The sequence below is a fragment of the Astyanax mexicanus genome, chromosome 11, assembly GCF_023375975.1.
Source record: "Astyanax mexicanus isolate ESR-SI-001 chromosome 11, AstMex3_surface, whole genome shotgun sequence".
NCBI lineage: Eukaryota > Metazoa > Chordata > Actinopteri > Characiformes > Acestrorhamphidae > Astyanax > Astyanax mexicanus.
In genome coordinates, this window is record NC_064418.1 from 35,517,078 (window position 1) to 35,534,616 (window position 17,539).

The 17,539-nt window shown below is 37.7% G+C and overlaps 1 protein-coding gene across 3 annotated transcripts; it reads left to right on the forward strand.

The window, feature by feature from the left end:
- Positions 1-387: 387 nt before the first annotated feature.
- LOC103045520 (solute carrier family 35 member F5) lies at positions 388-17,085 on the forward strand. 3 transcript variants are annotated; one of them, XM_007261056.4, is made up of 16 exons: positions 388-549; positions 1,923-2,028; positions 2,187-2,292; positions 2,894-3,043; positions 5,172-5,234; positions 6,552-6,624; positions 7,687-7,862; positions 7,938-8,019; positions 8,297-8,384; positions 8,972-9,036; positions 10,007-10,111; positions 11,259-11,418; positions 12,731-12,821; positions 13,758-13,939; positions 14,025-14,121; positions 16,288-17,085. In XM_007261056.4, the coding sequence occupies exons 2-15, from the start codon at positions 2,015-2,017 to the stop codon at positions 14,104-14,106; spliced, it is 1,437 nt and encodes a 478-aa protein (XP_007261118.1). In that variant the 5' UTR covers positions 388-549; positions 1,923-2,014; the 3' UTR covers positions 14,107-14,121; positions 16,288-17,085. The 3 variants fall into 3 exon arrangements, with proteins under 3 accessions (XP_007261118.1, XP_007261119.1, XP_007261120.1); XM_007261057.4 differs by having other exon boundaries at positions 1,943-2,028; XM_007261058.4 differs by having other exon boundaries at positions 389-549; positions 13,758-13,912.
- The last annotated feature ends 454 nt before the right edge of the window (positions 17,086-17,539 follow it).

Sequence of the window (17,539 nt, forward strand, 5' to 3'; positions counted from 1 at the left end):
AATACAAAATCTCATAAAACTCACACCACACATATTTATAGTTTCTTCACACATATTCATTGGCTTACTTAATAATTTACCTCAGGCAATTTTTTTATTGTATTGTATTGTATTTTTGGCATATCCTATAAGTCCACCTAATTTCGTAGGAATGCAGAATCATTACTGTTAGATCATTGTTAGATGAACTGCAGTAAATAAAGTAAATTGTTCCTTATAAGAGTGGAGATATAAGGTTATATTTATCAGATGGTGAATCGACCGAAAAGTGTCACGCCAAACTTGCAAATAGTTGCTCCGCCTGTTTTGCATTCTGGGAGATGAAGTTTTAGTACGTAAGCTACAGGACAGAGTACCAGAACTAGGAACTACATTTACCATGATGCTGATGCGCTAAGTGAAGTCATGAGTAGGAGACCGAGCTCATAAAACTCATGTAAATATTTACCACCCAGTCGAGTTATTATCCTTTACAAAGCCGCAGATTGTTCGTAACCTCGCCTGATAAACGCATGAAGACGGGTTTCGAGGCCGTGCCGACTGAAGCAGGTACTGTAGCTAAATGTCTACATATAACCTACATGTAGTGTTTAATAGCTAACACTAACATTAGCTAGATTAACCGAGGAGCCGAATTACCAAGAGCTCCAGTCTGCTTTCTGCTCTCTGTACCTCTCTGACTGACTGACCGCTGCGCTGCTTATCAAAACACAGCTGATTTTTTCCTAAACAGAGCTGAGTGTAATGATATTTAGGTAAAATTATAAATTAAAATGTATCATAGTCTCAATGTCACAAGCCTCTGTTCACTACTCTGTCAAGAAGTCTAAAATAAAGACCAACAGGTTAAAGAACTCGTTCTTCCCCAACTGCCACCAGAGCTCAGAAATAACCCTGCACTTTACTGTCTACATTCACAGTCATTTTACTGTAGCACAGCTTTATAATTGCATTACTGTTCATTTAGCATTTTTATCATATCTCCTTACTGTAGATAAGTAATGTTCTTGTTTGTGAATAATATCTATATTATATAGTGCTGTGATTTTGTTGTATTCTTGTTGTAAATGTAACAGCATTTTAGTGAGTATTTTTATATTTGGTAAGTTTATTATTTGCTTTATTGTATTTTTTCTTTTAATTAGTGTGGGGCGGTATGACCAAAATGTCTATCACTGTATTTTTTAAGGTTCTGTCGCTTTCATGGTATATCACAGTATTATTATTATTTTATTTATTTATTGTTTTGGCATGACTGGGCTTTTATATTGGTTTGTGACTTGATGTACTGTTAGGAGTATATCTAATATCAAACATTAAGTCTTTGATTACTATTGGTTTTACTTTGTCCCATAAAATCACCTTTCTTTTACAAAACACTGTGAATTGACCTAAAATACCTTTTAAGTTTAAGGTATTAAAAAAACATTTCTCTATTGCACAAGTAAAACACAAGTTAAACATCAATTTACAATATGTTATTAATGAAGCCATTAGAGACTTTACAGTATTAAAAAACCACAATTCTCTTCTTTTTTCAGTTAAAAATTAAATTCAGTGTGCATTAATATTATCCTTCAAGCTATATTATAAATATATTTAAAAGGATATTTTTCCTAAGTGAATAATTGCTGTTTTCTGTTGTTTTTATATTTTACTTGGATAAAAAGACCCATAAAGTGCTGTTCTCAAATTTCTCTCCAGGCAGGAGAGTGCTAGACAAGCGTGTATTAGCTTGTTTTGCTTACTCGTTAGCGTTAGCAAACAAACTCTGCCAGTAGGGCTGAACGATTAATCGTTTTTTAATTGAAATCATGATTTAAATGGACACGATTCATTGGTAGCATGGTCATTAATAATAACTGCAAACGACTGTCTGTTTGGTTATTTACATTATAACTTATTTATTTTACTGTTCTAAGGTCTTTGCTCTGGCTTTTAGTGATTGTGTGATGCAGGCTTTGTGCCACATCGTGGAGAGAGAGGCTGGCCGAGACCGGTGTGTCCGTTTCTAATGCGTCCGGCACGGTAAGGACCTTCACTCAACCAATAGGGTTGGATGTGTTGCTGGTTTTGTGCTAAATATTTGCATTGCAGAACACTTACCCACATACACTGTTTGCAATGCATACATATAAGCCAGATGTAAATAACGCATTACCTCCATTGCTTGCGTGTATGTGTAGGATGAGTTGGGGGGTATGTGGTGCCCAGAAGAGGAGGCTGGTGCTGGGCGTGGTCATCCTGCTGCTTGTGGATGTGATCTGGGTTGCGTCATCTGAACTCACTGCAGTAAGATCTACATACAGTACACATTTTTTACACACATTTACACATAATATGCTTGTATAATGTGCTATGCTCTATACTTCTTTTCCCTTTTAGTATTATTATTGTTAAATGGTCCATATTAAAACTAAATGCTTTAAACCTGCTCTTCGTTCCCCAGGCCATACATTTATGAAAGTTGACCTACAGAAGCAGTCCCTTTTAAATTCATAATGGCTGTGATGTTATAACCTTGCCCTTTTCTATTCATCGCCCAATCATCTTTCACCAGCTTAAGACATCTAATGTATTGTAATTTATAAGTGGTGAGAAAAAGATGAAAAGTAAAAAGCTTTCCTTTCTAAAGGATTCAGATATGCAAAGGATTTTAGTCCTTGACATTTGTTCAGACTGTAAGAGCTAAGAGTGTGTTATGTACACTTCAGATAGGGCTGTCTTTTCAAAGTGTGCTTTGTTTAATTTTTAAAAGGGTTGAGGTAGTAAGAACATATTTTATAAGTATGTATCAGAATTAAAGATAAACTCACTGGCTTGAGTTCTGGAAAACAAAATGGATGAAATACATGACTTCCTTACGTGGGTTGTGTTTGTTTGTGTGTTTCAGTACATCTTTGTGCAGAAGCAGTACAGTAAGCCGTTCTTCAGCACCTTTGTGAAGACCTCCATGTTCGTGTTGTATTTACTTGGATTCCTCTTCTGGAAACCATGGAGGCAGCAGTGTGCAGCTCGTTATCAGCAGCAGCTCAGCAGCCTCGTGAGTTCTCCAGATAACTTTGTCTTGCTTTTGATAGTTTGTATTTTTAATATAAGTAATCCTTACATGGTAAAGGTTTGTGACATCCATTGGTAGGCTGGTTAAAAAAATGTGGATATTTTTCCTAATGTCTAAACTGTGGGTCAATTTCCACTGTAAACAGAAGCAGGATAAGCACTGGGCAACACATCTTGGAAATATCTCAGCAAAAATAAATTACTTGCTTATATGTTTTTTTGGACTGTGGGAGGAAACCGTTCGAAAACCCACGCAGACAAGGTGACTGATGGGACTTGAACCCAGGACCCCAGCGCTGGAAGGCAAACGTGCTAACCACCAGTGTTGTTCCAATTCACAGCTTTTCTGAACTAGTTCCAGTTCAGTTCATACATGCTCAAAGTGAACAGTTCACGTTCAAAGTTCACGATTTGAATTCTGAACTAGTTCAAAGTTGAGTTCATTTTACTTTTTTTGTGAGATATTCAAATAAATGCTTTTTTTTTCACACTACAAGCTAGAAATCACTATACGTTCTTTGAAACTGCTCATTGTAGACATTTGCTCATGACACTGCAATTGTGGGTTTCTTACCAGGTGATGAAACAGCAGTACAAAGTGTTTTAAGTGTTCATAAGGAGAATCGGTGTCTGTCTCCATCCCATCACTTCCACTAGCCATTGTTTTTCAAATTGCAGCGCTTTCTCTCACTCTCGTCATTGGTCTGTCACTCTCTCTCTCTCGCTCTCTCTCTCGCGCACTTGCTCCTCCAGCGAGAATACAGGAGGGAGGAACTTTCTCTTGTTGCGTTTCAAAAGAGAAAACAGATGTCACTCAGTTTTCAATGGAAAACAAATTCCAACGTTTATTTACAGGGATGTCTGCCGTTCATGAAACATAAAGTGAACTAATTCACGTTCAAGTTCTTTATTAACAAATGTGTTGCGTTCAGTTCAACGTTCACGAAAAACGCACAAAACTGCTAACCACTAAGCCACTGTGCCTCCCAGAAACAAAGACTTCACTATACTATAAGGTGCACCAGATTATAAGGCGCACTATCAATAAACGTCTATTTTCTGGTCTATTTTCATACACAAGGCGCACCAGATTATAGACAACAATAAAACAAAACTGTAAGTCAGACAAGTCAAACGAGAGCTGGATATTAATCTACACAGATTTCACTCCTGAAAACTGTTTATTTGGGTGAGTAAAATGCTTAGATTTATTTACAGTAAGCTAAAATTTCCAGATTTCCACTAAGGCTGGAGCATTAGCATTAGTGGCTTACAACTAATGCCATCTAACTGCCGCCCGCCAGCGCTACACTGAGGATGCCTGAGTGTTCTGGAAAGCCAGGGTGATATTAGCTAGCGGTTCATCCCACGTAGCTTGTTTTAACATGGTAAACGCGCAGGCCACACGCCGATAATACTCACCTCTGAACGACCAAATGGCTAGCACAGATATCTTGTAAGGCTAATGCTGCTCCAGCAGTGCTAGCCGGGGTTAAAAGCAGACTACAGGCCTATAATACTCACCTCTGAATGGCCGAATGGCTAGCGCTTAGCGGGTACCGCTAATACTGCTGGAAAACTAAGCTAAAACTCCTATATAAAGCTGCGCTTCAGTAGAGTGGCTTTACTGCTCCTTACAACCTGACTTGTAAAATTCCTACATAAGGAGCACCGGATTATAAGGCGCACTGATATTTTCTGGGAAAATTAGAGTATTTTACTTGCGCCTTATAGTACGAAAAATACGGTACTTGTTCTGGGAATGTGGCAGTCTTTTTACCATCTGTGCAGTAAACACACACATACACCCTAAAGAAACATACACACAGTGATCAAGAACTCTGTTCTTGATAGTAAGTTGCTCAAACCACATTGCAATATCAGATGAGAGGGCCAGAGTTAAGGGACTTGCCCAAGGGCCCAGCATTAAAGGTGTGGTAGATCTGGGTATAGAACTCACAACCTTGTTATCAGTCACTGTCATCACTGTCCTTAACAGTCTACACTGACCACTGTTGAAATAGCAGTGTTGTTATAATACAATCTAATTTTAAAATATTATTTAAATCTTAGTATTCTGGTATGGTTTAATGCATTTTTTTCTTTTCCAGATTCCTGATGCTGGTTCTTATGTGTCTGCTGGTGCAACTGAAAACAGCTTTAACAACTCTTTAGTGAGTATACTGTCACACTGAAGCACGTACCGTATGCTTTGTACACAAAAGAACAATTTAACCACTTTGAGCTTGATTGCGCTGCTTGATTACAGCCAGCTAAAGGGAACTGTAAGATGTTGTTTCCAAGACACAATACAGGAAGTTGATTAGGGTCTGCACAATTAAAAAAAACCCCACAACTCTCATCACATCCACCCTTATCAAAGCAGAGTGCCGATAATTGTGATTTTTTTTTCTTTTTTTAGCATTTGCCACTGGGCGTTTGAGATGTGGTAGATTTACATTTTCTTCTTAACTAGGATTGATAAACTTCTTAAGCATATTAAATAGTAAAATTTGAGCACATTAGGCATGTTTGTGGAGACTGCAGCTGCATTTGCAAGGGCAGTGGGTTTATTGAGGCAATAATAGGACTTTGTTATTGTCTAATCTGCATGGACACTGTCCTTTACGTGCTGTGTTTGTGCATGTGTGAAGTGTTTGCAAAAATTCTTAAAATATTTTCCAAGATCAGTTTTACAGTAATTAGCATCAGAGATGGGGGATCTCGGGTCATCTCACGATGGTTTGGCTGCAGTAATGATCTCTATATATCGCAAGACAATTCTCTATGATACTTTACGGCTTCTGTGTTACTGAAGAGGATAAAATACTCCTAAATAAGCAAATACCTGGAATTATGATTTTATTGGTGCCAGATTCACAGAATTTCTTTAATCAATATTCTTCGTTGAAGGTTTATCTTATTTTTATGTTGAGTTGCGATGCAGCTTAACAGTAGTAACTCTATTAAGGGGCAAGTCTTAGGGAGTTCAGAGCGCTTATTTTTAAATAAAAAGATCTATATTTGATGCCACATATCAATAATGCATCAGAAATTTTAATAATAAGTTATGTCCCACCCCTAATTAGCTTTGGTTGATGCTTCAGTTCTTTGACCCACAATATTTAATTTTAAAATATACTAAATTTAACAGTCCAGATTTCCTTTTAAGACATGAATGATTTAAGATCATAATGCAACAACAAATATACCTGCTGTAAAATAATTTGTTTAGACAAAATCCATCTACTAAAAGGCATCAGATGTGAGGAACAGCAAGCTACAGATCTAATTTACCAAAGTATATCAGTCACACGTCAACATTACAGCTTTACCTCAAGTATGACATAATTTAAGACATAATATTATTGTTTTTTTTTCTGTAAGGCTGAGCCTATCAATATGACATCATTTTAGATTAGGAATCATATACATTAAAGAACTGTATTCTATGTGTGTGAATGTAACCTGTATTTGTATCTGTTCTGCAGAGTGAGCCCCTGTATGTGCCGGTGAAGTTTCAGGATGTTCCTGACAGCAACGCCAGCAGAGAGTCTAAAACCCGTAAGTATTTCTAAAAAACATTCCAAAAGTATTTAATCAAATTAAACATTATATAACCTTATCAAACATAAAAAATCACACATACCAATATTATATTGTCTTGGATAGCATAAAAAATTCTAAATTCAAAATCATGAATGAGGTTATGCAAAAATCAGTACTTAATGATAATAATAACTCTCTTGGTTAGAAATCACAGTATGCAATAGTCCCTTTCTTTTTTTCCTTTGCCTCTACTTAGACATTGTGAGGACCTTGGAAAGCTTTAGATTTTGTTTTGTCAGGAAGTCCATGGTGAATTTTGAGATCTGTAGAAGTCATCCTCATAAAGCTTCAGCTTTTCAGAAGGTGGTTTGACGTTTTTTGTCCAGTGTTTCCTGGTATGTAATGAAGGACAACCCCAAAGCATAATATCTCCAGTCTCATGCTTCACAGCTGGCAAGGTGTACTTTTCAAGAAATCCTGTTTCTTTTGCATCGAAAGATACCGTTGCTGATTGTTGCAAATGTTGTAGTACAGCCAATTAAGTACACAGTACTTCATTCCAAAGCCCTTGGTGGCTGACATAGCATATTGTTTGAAAAGTAAAAGTGTGCCGTGTGTCCAATCTTTTATACAAACCTTTTTTTTTTTTTTTTTTTTGTATTTGTTTATTATGTTATGAAAGACAGTATAACTGTGCATTAGAATTTACCAAACAATATTGTGTTTTAGGTTTGATTAGATAGACCTACACACATACAGTTGTGTGATTGTGATTGTGACATTTCACGAAATATTACAGTATATTACAATGCCTTATCGATTTTCAAAAACAGAGTATTGATTTTTTTAATTACTAGTGTCAGACAGTGGTTCATTTTGTGTTGTGTTTAGACAGCAGTGTTGTGATCTGTGGTTAGATCCCACTGTTATGATTACTATTATTACTATTTTTTTTTCTTACTCAGATATATATATAAAGAAATATCCATTTTATGGCTGTGTATTGGCAACTTTGCCATATGATGCAGATCATGTATTGCTGATATGTGTCTGTGTGTATGTGTGTGTGTTTTGTAGCTGTGAGGAAGCAGCGTGTGCGGTTCAGTAATATAATGGAGGTGCGTGAGCTGCCCCACTCTCAGGCTTTGGAGGCCAAACTGTCTCGCATGTCACATTCGACCACTCCACTCAGGATTATGGCAAAGCTCAGCATCAGCGCTGTGGCCCGAATCAGCTTCTTCTTCTGCTTTGTGGTGAGAGTTAAACAAAACACACACACACAAAATTATATTGAGTGCATTTTAAATCTCTCTCTCTCTCCCTTTCAGTGGTTTCTGGCTAATCTGGCGTATCAGGAGGCTCTGACAGACACACAGGTGGCCATTGTAAACATTCTGTCTTCCACCTCAGGTGAGCACACAGTCGCTTAATGCTTGCAGTTTAAACAGGAACTATTTGCACACCCACACCAACATTTCTGGAACATCTGGATAGTTTTTCCAGAAAAAAACAATGTTTTTTACATCTTTTTTTTTACCGGACTGTATTTCAATGTGTTTTCAATTGATCCTCATAATTCACAGCCCTGCACAAGCAGTTATTTAAAAGCTTGTTTACATCTTTATAATGAGAGTAAATAACTACGAACAAAAACATTTAAAAAAATGTGTTTTTTTTGGAATATCAGGTCTCTTCACTTTGGTCTTGGCTGCTATATTTCCCAGTAACAGCAGTGATCGCTTCACACTCTCCAAACTGCTGGCTGTTATCCTGAGGTGAGATCAACATTGAATAATATAATTTTCAATATAATCTGTTACCCGTATGCAGCTAGGCAGAATGAGTTTATATGTGAAGCCTATTTAAGTGGATATGATGAATGGACAAAAGCATTGGGACACTTGCTCATATATTGTTTATTCTAATATCAAGATTTTTATTCAGGGTTTGTTAAAGGGTTTGTCTCTATTGTCCAGGAAAGGCTTTGTTTTTTTTACTAGATTTTGGAGCATTTCTGGGAGAATTTAATTGCATGGTGATGGTCACCACCTTATAATTCCAGAGAACACAGTTCCACTGCTCCACAGCTCAGTGCTTGAGGCTTCATCTCCATCCAGCCCATGATGCCAACAGGTTCTTGTTTCTCTGCTACAGAGATTCCTGTACTATTAGCAATAATTCTCTACAAGGACTGGACAAGCTGCTGATGATGTGTTTGTGTGCATTTATTTGCACATCTGTGTCAGCAGCTTAAAGTAGCTGAATGTGTTCATTTTAAGGATGTCCACAAACTGTTAAACATAGCCCATCAACAGAATGAATATACATATTTAATTACAGTGCTGTGCTTTTGTTTTTGCAGCATGGTGGGTGTGGCTGTGGTTAGTGTCTCTGCAATGGACAGTCCTGGTGGAAAAGGCACTATTGGTAAGCATGGAGTCATTTAATTACTTATTTGTAGAATCTGTGATACAGGTTTTTAAAAGTAGCATGGCACCATACAAAATATATATATATAAAACACCAGCAGATGACAAGGCTCTCCAAACCATCAAGTCTGACAACTTTTATGAAGATGTGGGTTTCATTTTCCAGCAGCACCTGGCACACTGCCCACACTGCCAACAGTACCAATTGGTCTTATATAATATTCTAATTTTCTGAGACACTGATTTTTGGGTTTTCATTGGCTGTAAGTCATAATCAACAATAAAAGAAATAAACACTTAAAATAGATCACTCTGTGTGTAATACGTCTATATAGTATATGAGTTTCACATTGTGAACCAAATTGCTTAGATAAAGTCACTTTTCAATGATGTTCTTATTTTCTGAGATGCACCTATACGGAGAGGCTTTTTCCACTAGTAACTGATAATAGTCATTGAGCATTGAAGATTTGGCAACCAAGCAGTGTCTTTAGAAATCATGAAGGCAGGTTATCCAGAAATTCATGCAACACAGATAAGTCAACACTGCATCTTTCATCGTTTTTATAGTTTGTACATGATTACGTGTTTGACTCTGAGCTGGCCTGTAGTGGATATACTGCTTAACATTCTTTTTCCAGCGTGAAAAATGCATAGCAGTATTTAGGCAGTTATGGTTACAGTGTGTCAAACTGACTTTTTTATTCTCATATATAAAGGAAGGTAAATAAACCATAACGTTGTGTCATATTTGCAGAACATTTTGTGTCTTGTTTTTTTTTTTACATTCAGAAAGTTTAGAAAAACACAAATTACACATCCAGACTGTAGGGGGAGCCCAGGAGCAATCTATTGCATAATTTTAAATTAAATATGGTTTAAGTGTCTGGATTCTTTTGGACATATAGTCTATGTTCTTACTGGTCTTAAGTGTCTTAAAGTACTATAGTGACCTTTTCTTTCTCCAGGTTCACTCTGGTCACTACTAGGGGCAGGGCTGTATGCCATCTACATAGTTATGCTAAAAAGAAAAGTAGATCGAGAAGAGAAGCTGGACATCCCGATGTTCTTTGGTGAGTAAACCATACAAACACACACTTACGGACACATACAAAGGGTAAATCCCATTTCTCCCCTTGGCCCTACCCCTTACCCCTACCCCTTCTTTTCGAGTGTAATCCTTCCCCTTGGAACGGAGTTACAAGGGGAAGGGGTAAAATCCTACCCCTTGGAATTGGGACAACCCTTCAAGCACCCGGTGAAAGGTGAATCTTATTGAAAATAGCCTCCATAATATACTAGAAATTGTATATCACACTGGTTCCCAACACTGGTCCTGGAGCAGGTAATGTGTTCCAAAAACAATATAATGTGCAAGAATATGGGTCCTCAGTGACAGAGGAATCACTGGTATATCACAATGACGTTTGTCAATGAACAATAAATACATAAATAAATAGCACTGATTTATGACCAGGCTACTAGCGGTGGTGTGTGGGTGACCCTGCTGGGCTGATGTGATGATAGCAGTGGAGCGCTAAAGTTCAGTAGCCTAGCTGCTGGTTAACTAGTTAACTTTAGGGCATTGTATGTGTACAGAAAGGGGGCAAGAGGTGCAGAAATTAATTAATATTGTCCATTCCTTAATTCCTCTGTGATGGGGAGCTGAAATTAGCTCTGATTATTTTTTATTTTATTTATTTTTTCCGTTCCGCCTTAAATGCGGTAACGCCTGCCGTCTGTTGCACCATTTAAGGTGGAACGGGAAAGTTAGCTAGCTAGCTAGCTACCGAAACGAACTACTAGTGAACTTTTTATGCTTGTTACGAAGAATTCAGCCATAAAACATCAAAACTACACAATAAACTAAGGTAATACAGTGCTAATCGTAATTTTTAACATGGAAAATACTTTCTTTGGTCGCTTGTTCCGCCATCTTGCCAGTCATTCTCATACCCCTCGGTACGAAGTGTGGGTCTGGAAAATCTCCGTTTGAAGGGCTAACTAGCCCTACCCCTTACCCCTACCACTTCATCCTAACAGGAATCGGGACACCCCTACCCCTTGACGTGCACGCGCAAAACAGAGGGGTAGGGGTAAGGGGTAGGGCCAAGGGGAGAAATGGGATTCACCCAAAGACTCTTTACTTCTATTACTGCTAATATTAATGGTGTCACTGTGTTTGTGTCTGTGTGTGTGTGTGTGTGTGTGTGTGTATAGGCTTTGTGGGCTTATTTAACCTGCTGTTGTTATGGCCTGGCTTTGTGCTGCTGCATTACTCTGGTCTGGAGTCGTTCGAGATGCCGAGTCAGCTGGTGATCAGCTACATTCTTATCAATGGCCTGATCGGGACCGTGCTGTCTGAATTCCTCTGGCTGTGGTATGTGGGAGAGCATGTTTGCATATATTAGCAGAAAACCTTGTGTAGTAGGTTAGCATTAAGCTTTAGCTGTATGTGCTGCTGTGTACACAGGTGTATGAGTGTACTATATTTGTTAGTCATGTGTAGGGTGTGGTAAACCCTTAGAGGTCATAGTTGTAACCAGCGATAAGCGTGTCTTAATTGACCTGAATTGTTTCTCACTCATAGTTTACTGACACTATCTACAATATCTATCTCAAATATGTACAAAATAGTAACTTTTCAGGAGAAGAAAAAAAAGATGTAAAATGATCTATTTTTAGGTAATGGAATAACTGCGAGCATTTTAACAGTGTAAAGGACAGCTGCCAGGTCATATAATATGTGCAGAAGTGAAGCTATTTGAATAAAAGAATCCATATTATAAATTTCAAATACATTTTGAGTTTTTGTAAATAGAAAAAATGGAAGGTAATTGTTACATGTGCTGTGTTTTGCAAAAATATCCTTTTTGCTATTTTTTTGTTGTTTGTTAATAAAGGTAGAGATAAAAAAGATTATTGTATTAATGTAATTATTACATAGATGCACTAATGTCTCAAATTTAAAGGAATGTTTTTATCTTTGTTTTTTTGTTCACGCACATGCAGTTTCATTTTACATGTATCAAGCTTGCTGACAAATACCTGTAGACAGAAGGTTTTCAAACACTCCTTAAACAAGTTAAAGTGTGATGATTTACTTTGTATTAATTGTGTGTGTACACATAAATACAGGGTGAGTCATAGGTGTCAGGACACCCTATTATTTTAGAAACTAAATATGGCGGCTATGTTCCGGACATTACTTCCTGGGATATTGAGATATATAATTTTCCTTTTGTTTCTGAAATAAGAGTTCCCTGAGACTTTTTTTTTTTTTTTTTTTTTAATTTTCCAATTGTCCCACCAATTCAGCTGCTATATCGCCCATAATAAGGGATGTCTCAACACAAGAAGGGTGATAACTGCCTCTTTTCAAACTGTTCTGATACATCAGCTCACAGACGCCTTGTGCTGATCGACATCACCCTTGGAATGATGTGGGGAGAAATCGCCATCTACCCACCCAAAGAGAGCAAGACCTATTGTGCCCTCTCGGGGCTCCGGCAGCCGACAGCCACCTAAATGACCTGGCAAACCAGCGATCTCTCGATCATAGTGGCAGCGCTTTAGACTGCTGGACCACTCCGAGCCCGTCCTGTCCTGTGACTTTTGACTTACACTGTACATCACAGCATGTCTCTACAAGGGTAGAATAACAGCGTGTTTGTCTGTGTTCATTTACACAGGGGATGTTTTCTCACCTCGTCCCTGATCGGCACATTGGCTCTAAGTCTGACAATTCCGCTCTCCATCATGACGGATATGTGCATGCAGAAGGTGAGCAGTGTGTAGGAACAGATGATGACATTTAAACAGTGTGTATTTTATGATTTGTTTGAGTGATGACATGTTAAAATATGCTGCATTTATAGATGCATAACATGCCCATCTTAAAAGTGGCAACTGCAAAGGTGAAAAAAATACATTTATTTGGAAGTTGCAAAAAGATAATTTGGGAACATTTTAGTGATATATTTAGCATGCAATTTTAAAATTATGTAAGGAATAATGACTAGTTTTGACTAGTCAAAATTGTGGAAATGCTGCTTAATTTTTATGCTTAATTATTTGGGCCCCTTTCTTAGTCCTGTCTTCAGTAAGTGCAATGCAGTTTCAGTAGGGTTCAGGTCACAGTTGCTGTGCCATGAAAACACTCAGGTGGAAACACTGAAATGTTCCTCCCGCAACCTTGCATTCCTGTACCACAGATAGAGTGGAATGTTTGGATCATGAGCATTTTTTCACACTTTCCTCATGCCGTCCCTTCAGTACTGATTAGTTAATCCCAGAAGGCTTTTAATGTAGTTTTACAAAATTATAACCTGACTTTCCTGTTGTTGGTTATACTTGTGTATTCTTTTCTGTCAGAATCGGAATATAGATTTTAATTTTTAGTATTGTTTCCTCATCCACTATTGTTGCTTCAGTCCAGTAGTGCTTAGCAAAGTTCCCAACCGTTAGCAAGTTAACATGTGTTCTAAATAATCAACACAAATCTACAGAGGTAAGTGTTGATGCTTGTTTTAAACCGTGTCAATTTATCGTGTGCCTAGTTATCGTGTACCAAGCAAGCAAAAGTGTTCAGGTTTCATTTGCATATGTACTACACTGTATACTGACTTTTTTTTTAAACTGTTCAGCCTAAATATTTATCATTGTCTTATCATTATCTGTATGTAATGTATATGTGTGTGTGTTGATGTGTGTTTCCAGACGAGTTTCTCATGGCTATTCTTTGTGGGAGCAGTTCCAGTCTTCCTCTCCTTCTTCCTGGCTGCACTCCTATGCCACTACAATAACTGGGACCCAGCAATGGTGGCCCTGCGGAGAGTCTTCTCTTTCTTCTGCCGAAAACACAGGAATCACAGGTGTGGAATCCATTCAGCCCATAGAAAGTAGGTCTATTTTTCTGATTCAGAGCTATAGATTCAGTCTTGTTAAAGTAAAGTGTTTAATATTGTGGGTGTGTTTGTTTTGTAGGCTAGCAGAGGACAGTGAGCAGTGTGAGAGTCTCATTCCGCTGCAGAGTTCTTCCCTTGACAACAGAGCTTTCTGCTCTTGACCAGCACTTCAGGAGGTAAACTTTTATCTAACTTTTATATTTATTTAAAATACAAGTTATCCAAAAGCAGTGAGTAAGACTGGTGAAAGAGAACATGCCAAGATGCATGAAAATTGTGATGAAAACCAGGGTTATTCCACCAAATGTTGATTTCTGAACTCTTAAAACTTTATGAATATGAACTTGTTTTCTTTGCATTATTTGAGGTCTGAACATCTGCACCTTTTTTGTTATTTCAGTTATTTCTTATTTTTTATATAAATGCTCTAATTGATATTTTTATTCAGGGTTTGGAAGAAGTTTTGTCCATAGTTTATAGAATAAAACAACAACAATGTTAATTATACCTCTTATTTTTTTTTTCCAGAGGTGTATAATTTTGTGGTTTAAACACAGTGCCTATACAAAGTATGCACCCTAGTGGATGTTTTCACTGTTTATTGATTAAATTAATATAATATTTTTTTTGTGAATTTAGACAAAAATATTTAATGTCAAGGTGAAAATGTATTTCTAATAACTATGGTCAATTAAATAACAATATATAATATGAAATAAGTGATTGCATAAATATGTACCCCATTTGAAGTAATTGATCTAATTCTACAGAGGTCCAGGCAGTCTCCCAGTGTATTTGGCTCTGTACTGCCTGAGACCATTTCAACTGAACTGTCCAGTCGCTGGTTTATCTGTATCATGAAGGAGGCTCTAGCAAAATATATTGTATATTAATGCATAATCAGAGATGGGTATATGTGAACTAAAAGTTATAATTCATTTAAAGCACATTACAGTTTGCAGGAAATGTGAATAACAAGCCCAGTATTACTAAGCCCTGGTGTGGTTATGAAAGGTTTTAAAATGGCCACATTTAAAGCTACATTACTACATAGGTTTGTGCAGCTGGGCCTGAGTTTCTGTCAAGCTTCAATTAGCATCAGTGAACATTAGCCTGGATAGAGTTTTGTTGCCATATTGCCATCTGCTGTGCACCTCAAGGCCAAGACATAAATAAGAGCTCCGGAAATCTTTGAGACGTTGGTGGTGAGGACAGTGTTTAGTTTGGCTTTATCTAATTACAAGCCAAGGCAGTCGCACAGCCTTGGAAATCCAGTTTTGGATCCAGAGTCACATATATAAATGCTGATTTTATTTTGTGTGTGAATCAACCTGAATAGCCTATGAATTCAGACTGAGGCAAACATCTGCTCTTTCTGTGCATGCTGACAGACTTTTAATTGGGTGTGTTTGAGTGTGTGTTTATGCTGAATTGTCAGGGAGAAAGATATGAAGAACATGTCTCAGCTTGAATCACCACCCACTCCTGTACACACACACACTCATACAGCCAAATAGACATCTGTCTGCTGTTCTGGATTTACAGTTGTGGTCGGAAGTTTACTCACACTTGTCTCGGACCTAAATGTTAATGCAACAATGGGCTTTCAGTGGTTGCTTTAAAAAAGTTCTGGATGTTGCTTAAAGCACCCTACAGGAATTCATCCACAGTTTCAATTTGGATCATGCCGGTTGCCATCAGCGGCCAGAGTCCGAGAGAGCACATCTGGCCATGATCTGTCCCCACATCATTACTAGTGTGATGTTAGTCAGCACAGATGTCTAATATCTAATGTTTTAGAGCTGGGCCGTGTATCTAGGGAATTACTAGTGATCATGTCAGGTCACATGACTGGGGATTGGGCGATACAATAAAATTCTAAAGTAGATATGAGAAATATAAAAGCCACCCCCCTTGGTGTAATCATGTTTTGATGCAGTTATGTGAAATGGCAGAATATTATGTGACAATAAAAATAATCTAATGATTCATTGTGTTTTGATGGGCAGACAAATTTAATAAGAAATGGCTAGGGCAGAGACAGGACAAAAACACAGGGCCTTGTGCTAGTGGGGCACTTGGAAAAGAAAACTAAATAGGAGAACAGAGGACAGGAGCAGAAATTACCAAAAAAAGGAAAAACATAAAACTAAGGTGGGCTAAGGTGCGACATTAGGTTTGTTGTATATATTATAGTTTTTGGATTATGCCCATATAATATTGATACAATTTTTTTTTAAGTATATTAAAAATATTCTGAAACATGATGTCAAACTTTTTTTTTATTATCAGTATATGAATTGGATCTACAATTCTAATAAAAGTAAAATTTCTTTATACAGGGACAGAGAAGCAGCAAGTGACAATCTCAAACCCGCCAAATGCTGCCCAGAGCCACTGTGCCTCGTATCCTCTCATCACGTCCTTGTACTCTTGTATGCCGACGACCCTGTGAACTGTCCCGCGAGTTCCAATGATCCTGCCAGTTTGGTCCTCACTGAGTTGGCTGTGACTTCTCAGGACACAAACCCAAGAGCAACCAGCATTCTCCAGCCACAGATGGTCCAATCAGACCGTAGCACACCGACTGACTGTCCAATCACAGTTTCCTAAAAATAAAGAGTCTGTCCAGATGTGTGAGGGTGGAGGCCGCGATTGGCAGACTGAGCTAATAAATCAACATTGTTGTCTGTACTCTTCAGCACTGTAATTCAATCTCAGTGTGATATGTTGATCATCATGTTTCTGATTGGCGTTAAAGGAATATGGCCTGTATGCACTTAAGAATTATTACTGGCTGGTAAACATTCTAACTTGCTGGTCTTTGAATCACCGTTTTTACAATCAGTTGCATATTACCTGTAATACTGTGTGTAGACCTTAGAGTATTGGCAAAGCCTGCATGATGAACACACCCTGTGATGACCACAAAAATATTTATAATTTGATTGACAGCTGTGAAAATGACTGTGTTATACCATTTTAATGATGTATAAAATACAACGTTAAAACGGGGCACTAGAAACACTAACAAACAGTGCGTTCATTTTACATTAAGCTGCAGCCTGTATTCAGTATGCTCTGCTGAATTACCAAATACAGTTCATTTTCCAATAAAATGTAGTTCTGTGTGGGTTTTATTTTGTTTGTTGGTTTGCTTGATTATTTTTCACTTCAGTTTCAATGTGAAATCCTCATTTTAGACCGCTTTAGATCTAGCAACCAGATGACTATGCAGCTTTATATTCAGTAAGGCTGAAACTAGACTGATGACTAGAGATTGAACTAAACTTTCTGGCAAAAAAAAAAACAACCAGCTGTTCAAGCACTGAATATGTAGAGAAAAATACTTTAATTTAAAGTAAAACTGGGTGTATATCTACACATATTTCTCTTCTGTAAACTATTTGTTTGGGTGAGTAAAGCGCTTTCGTTTATTTACAGTAAGCCTAGATTCCCGAATTTTTCGGGACTAGGAGTAGGCTACAGACCGATAATACTCACCTCTGAACGGCTAATAGCGAGCGCGGTTAGCAGGTAATGCTAATGCTACTTCGGCAGTGCTAGCCGGGTTGAGTAGCAAGCTACAGGCCG

Excerpts from the sequence above, each read along its gene's own strand:
- LOC103045520 (XM_007261056.4), top strand. Across the intron at positions 6,625-7,686 it reads CAGCAGAGAGTCTAAAACCC|CTGTGAGGAAGCAGCGTGTG; the intron begins GTAAGTATTTCT and ends TGTGTTTTGTAG. Across the intron at positions 10,112-11,258 it reads GGACATCCCGATGTTCTTTG|GCTTTGTGGGCTTATTTAAC; the intron begins GTGAGTAAACCA and ends GTGTGTGTATAG.